This window comes from Sardina pilchardus, chromosome 8 (genome assembly GCF_963854185.1).
Source record: "Sardina pilchardus chromosome 8, fSarPil1.1, whole genome shotgun sequence".
Lineage (NCBI taxonomy): Eukaryota > Metazoa > Chordata > Actinopteri > Clupeiformes > Clupeidae > Sardina > Sardina pilchardus.
Window position 1 is genome coordinate 2,004,628 of NC_085001.1, and position 6,899 is coordinate 2,011,526.

At 48.3% G+C, this 6,899-nt stretch overlaps 1 protein-coding gene across 2 annotated transcripts in view; it reads left to right on the plus strand.

The window, feature by feature from the left end:
- phf19 (PHD finger protein 19) overlaps positions 1-5,309 on the plus strand; it is a 28,016-nt gene extending 22,707 nt beyond the window's left edge. For both annotated transcript variants that reach the window (XM_062542301.1, XM_062542302.1), the window contains exon 15: positions 4,903-5,309. In XM_062542301.1, the coding sequence (XP_062398285.1) occupies positions 4,903-5,239 (337 nt within the window). In that variant the 3' untranslated portion in view covers positions 5,240-5,309. The remainder of the gene's footprint in view (positions 1-4,902) is intronic.
- Positions 5,310-6,899: the final 1,590 nt, after the last annotated feature.

Genomic DNA, 6,899 nt, shown 5'->3' on the forward strand with positions numbered 1-6,899 from the left:
TTGTTTGTAGAGAAAAGTTTAATTTCACTTGTGATAGTTTACATTCGTATCGATTCAGCCCGTGATTCATCACTGGATAGTGTGAAATAATGTGAAAACGCCCAAAGACCAACTACTCTCAGATCACTGGGGACAGACTGCACAGCTGAGGCCGACTCCCTCACTCCCCACAAACCATCAGTTTCATTGTTTAAATGACTCACCCTCTAACGGCAGTAACCCCCTCTAACGGCATCTACCCCTCTCTAACCACATCTACCCCTCTCTAACTACATCTACCCCTCTCTAATGACATCTGCCCCTCTCTAACTACATCTACCCCTCTCTAACGACATCTACCCCCCTCTAATGACATCTACCCCTCTCTAACGACATCTACCCCCCTCTAATGGCATCTACCCCTCTCTAACGACATCTACCCCTCTCTAACGACATCTACCCCTCTCTAACGGCATCTACCCCTCTCTAACGACAATAACCCCTCTCTAACGACATCTACCCCTCTCTAATGACATCTACCCCTCTATAACGACATCTACCCCTCTCTAACGACAGTAACCCCTCTCTAACGGCATCTACCCCTCTCTAATGACATCTACCCCTCTCTAATGACATCTACCCCTCTCTAACGACATCTACCCCTCTCTAACGACATCTACCCCTCTCTAACGACATCTACCCCTCTCTAACGACATCTACCCCTCTAACGACATCTACCCCTCTCTAACGACATCTACCCCTCTCTAACGACATCTACCCCTCTAACGACATCTACCCCTCACTAATGACATCTACCCCTCTCTAACGGCAATAACCCCTCTCTAACGACATCTACCCCCCTCTAACGACATCTACCCCTCTCTAATGACACAAACACACATACACACACACACACATCTACAGCTGTGGTTCTCCAGCTGTGGTACCACTGGGGGGGCGTGGTACGGACTCAAAACAGTATGTACATGCACAATGTACAAATGTAGCTCAGTTGGCCTACACCATTGTGTTTTGATGTCAGTTATGGTGGTGGTACTTGAAGAGCCTCTTGTTTTCAGAGGTAGAACTCGTTGAGAAAGGTTTGAGAACCACTGGTAGTATTGGCTTCTGTATGCCTGTAGTGAACATGCATAGCTCCAGCAGCCTCATTAGTAGAGCTGTAGTAAGCCCTGATCAGTGTGTAGCATGCTGTTTAGTTAGCCTCATTAGCAGAGCTGTAGTGAGCCCTGATCAGTGTGTAGCATGCTGTTTAGTTAGCCTCATTAGCAGAGCTGTAGTGAGCCCTGATCAGTGTGTAGCATGCTGTGTAGTTAGCCTCATTAGCAGAGCTGTAGTGAGCCCTGATCAGTGTGTAGCATGCTGTTTAGTTAGCCTCATTAGCAGAGCTGTAGTGAGCCCTGATCAGTGTGTAGCATGCTGTTTAGTTAGCCTCATTAGCAGAGCTGTAGCAGAGACGGTTTATAAAGCGAGACGATTCATATGAGGGTACATTCTGGTTTCATTGTGACGCAACTGCCACTCCCATTTAGGAGGCAAACGGAGGTATTTATATGGGAGAAATAATTCTACACCTTTCTAAACCGATTATTTCGTCACTGAACACGCCCCTTTAGGAGGCAGGAAGTGCTGCTATTTTGTTCCATTGAAAAACCCCTTTATGATTCATCTTAGTAACTATACGATCTTTGGCTGTAGTAAGCCCTGATCAGTGTAGCATGCTGTTTAGTTAGCCTCATTAGCAGAGCTGTAGTAAGCCCTGATCAGTGTAGCATGCTGTTTAGTTAGCCTCATTAGCACGCTAGCGCTGTGTTGATGGGGAGATCCCATGCTGCGTGAGGATGGTGCTACTGGTGTGTGTGTGTGTGTGTGTGTGTGTGTGTGTGTGTGTGTGTGTGTGTGTGTGTGTGTGTGTCTTTGGGGGGCGACAGGAGATGTTCTATGGCCCATCTGATGGTGCACACATATACACACACCACACACACACACACACACAGTCACAGTGTTATTATGATTATAATCTACCTTGGGGCATTGGGTTGTCTTTTTCTATCACAGACAGAGGAGTAGTCAGAAAAGCACACACACACACACACACACACACACACACACACACACACACACACATACACACACACACACACAGAAATCTGTATGCAGTCCTCTGCCATGTGCAAACTATGTGGCTCTTCCGTTAGATGTTTCTAGTCTGAGAGAGTGCCACGGTGGAGCCTGCAGCTCATTTCCTGTGAGGCGTGTGTGTGTGTGTGTGTGTGTGTGTGTGTGTGGTGAGGATAGGCAGACTGACTGACTCAGGGGAAGGGGGGCTCCCCTACATGCTCACCCAGAGTGCACACCGAGCTGCAGCTGCAGGATCATGATCATGGCCCTCTTCCTGAGACGCTGTAGCACACACATGCCTCTAGAGGGCACTGTTGCTCCCACTGGGGATCCCACTCTCTACAGTTTGGATACACACTGACCCCTTGTGGCGAGATCAGTGAAGTGCAGTGCCAACTGCTAATTTCATGTTGTTACAGTAAATAAGGCTCCTGACCATATGCTCGGAAAAGTAGTGAATTTCATATGACTGCATCAGAGTAGTGTCACATGTTCAACTGAAATAAGACTGAAGCTGGCAGCATCAGATCCTCCATACCCAGCACTATTATGCAGCATCAGATCCTCCATACCCAGCAACTATTCTGCAGCATCAGATCCTCCATACCCAGCACTATTCTGCAGCATCAGATCCTCCATACCCAGCCTGTAATGCACTATTCTGCACCATTAGAGCCTCCATACCCAGCACTATTCTGCAGCACTATTCTGCAGCATCAGAGCCTCCATACCCAGCCTGTAATGCACTATTATGCAGCATCAGATCCTCCATACCCAACACTATTCTGCAGCATTAGACCCTCCATACCCAACACTATTCTGCAGCATTAGAGCCTCCATACCCAGCACTATTATGCAGCATCAGAGCCTCCATACCCAACACTATTCTGCAGCACTGTTCTGCAGCATCAGATCCTCCATACCCAGCACTATTATGCAGCTTTAGAGCCTCCATACCCAGCACTGATCTGCAGCATCAGATCCTCCATACCCAGCACTATTATGCAGCTTTAGAGCCTCCATACCCAGCACTATTATGCAGCATCAGAGCCTCCATACCCAACACTATTCTGCAGCACTGTTCTGCAGCATCAGATCCTCCATACCCAGCACTATTATGCAGCTTTAGAGCCTCCATACCCAGCACTGATCTGCAGCATCAGATCCTCCATACCCAGCACTATTATGCAGCTTTAGAGCCTCCATACCCAGCACTGTTCTGCAGCATCAGTGTACTCCTGTACTCGCTGTTTGTTGAGTGTACTTGCTGTGTGTTGAGTGTACTTCCTGTGTGTTGAGTGTACTCGCTGTTTGTTGAGTGTACTTGCTGTGTGTTGAGTGTACTTGTGAGTGTACTTGCTGTGTGTTGAGTGTACTTGTGAGTGTACTTGCTGTGTGTTGAGTGTACCTCCTGTGTGTTGAGTGTACTTCCTGTGTGTTGAGTGTACTTCCTGTGTGTTGAGTGTACTCGCTGTGTGTTGAGTGTACTCGCTGTGTGTTGAGTGTACTCGCTGTGTGTTGAGTGTACTTGCTGTGTATTGAGTGTACTTCCTGTGTGTTGAGTGTACGTGCTGTGTGTTGAGTGTACTTCCAGTGTGTTGAGTGTACTTGCTGTGTGTTGAGTGTACTTCCTGTGTGTTGAGTGTACTCGCTGTGTGTTGAGTGTACTTCCTGTGTGTTGAGTGTACTCGCTGTGTGTTGAGTGTACCTCCTGTGTGTTGAGTGTACTCGCTGTGTGTTGAGTGTACTTCCTGTGTGTTGAGTGTACTCGCTGTGTGTTGAGTGTACTCGCTGTGTGTTGAGTGTACTCGCTGTGTGTTGAGTGTACTCGCTGTGTGTTGAGTGTACTTCCTGTGTGTTGAGTGTACGTGCTGTGTGTTGAGTGTATTTCCAGTGTGTTGAGTGTACTTGCTGTGTGTTGAGTGTACTTCCTGTGTGTTGAGTGTACTCGCTGTGTGTTGAGTGTACTTCCTGTGTGTTGAGTGTACTCGCTGTGTGTTGAGTGTACTTCCTGTGTGTTGAGTGTACTCCCTGTGTGTTGAGTGTACTTCCTGTGTGTTGAGTGTACTCCCTGTGTGTTGAGTGTACTTCCTGTGTGTTGAGTGTACTTGCTGTGTGTTGAGTGTACTTCCTGTGTGTTGAGTGTACTTCCTGTGTGTTGAGTGTACTTCCTGTGTGTTGAGTGTACTTCCTGTGTGTTGAGTGTACTTGCTGTGTATTGAGTGTACTTCCTGTGTGTTGAGTGTACTTCCTGTGTGTTGAGTGTACTCCCTGTGTGTTGAGTGTACTTCCTGTGTGTTGAGTGTACTCGCTGTGTGTTGAGTGTACTCGCTGTGTGTTGAGTGTGCTTGCTGTGTGTTGAGTGTACTTCCTGTGTGTTGAGTGTACTCCCTGTGTGTTGAGTGTACTTCCTGTGTGTTGAGTGTACTTGCTGTGTGTTGAGTGTACTTCCTGTGTGTTGAGTGTACTTCCTGTGTGTTGAGTGTACTTCCTGTGTGTTGAGTGTACTTGCTGTGTATTGAGTGTACTTCCTGTGTGTTGAGTGTACTTCCTGTGTGTTGAGTGTACTCGCTGTGTGTTGAGTGTACTTGCTGTGTGTTGAGTGTGCTTGCTGTGTGTTGAGTGTACTTCCTGTGTGTTGAGTGTACTTGCTGTGTATTGAGTGTACTTCCTGTGTGTTGAGTGTACCTCCTGTGTGTTGAGTGTACTTGCTGTGTGTTGAGTGTACTCCCTGTGTGTTGAGTGTACTTGCTGTGTGTTGAGTGTACTCGCTGTGTGTTGCAGTAAGAACGTGGGCAGCCGTAAGCGTAAGCTGCCCTCCTCCTGCTACTCGCTGATGGCCACGAAGAGGGCGGCGTCGGAGAGCGACCCCATCAGCCCGCTGAGCCTGCCGGGCGAGGAGCCGGCCGTCACCATGGAGACGGGCATCGACAGCCACACCTTCGAGAGCATCAGCGAAGACGACTCGTCGCTCTCGCACCTCAAGTCGTCCATCACCAGCTACTTTGGCGCCGCCGGACGCCTCACCTGCGGGGAGAAGTACCAGGTGCTCGCCCGCCGCATCACACCTGAGGGCAAGGTGCAGTACCTGGTGGAGTGGGAGGGCACCACACCCTACTGAACTGGCACACACACACACACACACACACACACACACACACACACACACACACACACACACACACACACACACCCGCCGCATCACACCTGAGGGCAAGGTGCAGTACCTGGTGGAGTGGGAGGGTACTACACCCTACTGAACTGGCACACACACACACACACACACACACACACACACCCCGCCGCATCACACCTGAGGGCAAGGTGCAGTACCTGGTGGAGTGGGAGGGTACTACACCCTACTGAACTGGCACACACACACACACACACACACACACACACACACACACACACACACACACACACCCCGCCCGTTAGCACCTAGCGTAGCCGCTCCCAGGCCCATGCCCGATTGACCAAATGATAATTGTTAGTTGTATTAGTCTGAAGCAGCACTTAGCAGGCTGAAGTGTGGGAGGGCAACAATGTGTATAAGCTATTACCAGACAGTCATTTCACAGCATGCCATTGAGAAAGCATCACCATACACACACACACACACACACACACACACACAAACACACACAAACACACACACACACCAGTACTGTGTGAACCAGACAGTTCTGTTCTATGCAGCAGTGACTCAGTACTGACCTGTTCGCTTAGAAGATAAACAATAAACAAACAGAAGTGATAAACAAACAACAGGCCAACAAACAACTGGGCAGCAACTGATCACACACGACTGATTCAGAGTCAGATTTGAGCCGCCATCATTTCAGGATCAGCTGTGTGTGTGTGTGTGTGTGTGTGTGTGCAGTAAGAGCCAGCTGTGGCCACATCCTGTCCCCCCTCTGAGCAGAAGCTGAGTGTGTGCTCTGACAGACGTAGACCTGATGGAGCTATCCTGCGCTATCTGACGTAGCTATCTGATGTAGCTCTCCTGTAGTGAGCCACATACGGCAATGGCTATTTTTTACAAACAGCAGTATTCACCATTACCATATTAGGCATATTTTGCTTCTTCTATTCTCTTTTATTTACAAAAACAAGAATACAAATCTTTAAAGCTGTCTTTTCTCCCTCGGTCCGTAAGACGTATCTAGTGGTTAGGATCAGCGTCCAGCCTTCTGGAGGTAGGTTTGACCCCTGGGGGTAGGTTTGACCTCTGGGGGTAGGTTTGACCCCTGGGGGTAGGTTTGACCCGTGGCAGTTGCATGGCGTACATGTGTTTGTAGATAGTTCCACAAGTGTTCTGTTTTTCCTCCGTGACTTTCATGAGCTCTGTTCCATGTGATGTGACGGGCGCACGGGAGAATGTAACGACCAAAGCAATGCAAACCTCTCTGCTGAAGCCTTCTCTGGGACAGCGGTTCTGTCCTACACCTTCTCTGGGACAGGATTGCTGTTATTCACTTTTTCTGTATTTTCCAAGTGGTATTGGATTGTTGAGACAGTTCACTACTCCAAATGCCAGATAGAAGTACTCGTTGACTGCCTGTATTTTAGCATATGAATAACAGTTGAGATCTTATCTTATCTTCTCTTAGGGGTTGCCATAGAAGTGAGTCCGTAACTTTAATCTTTGTTTCTGCCATATCCAAAGATTTTTTTCCCTGTTTTTAAATCTGTTAGGTTTTCTTGGTATGTCCCCAAAAGACGTATTGTGGTCATGATATTGGGTCTCTGCTAACTGGTAGCATAAAGCTAGTGAACTT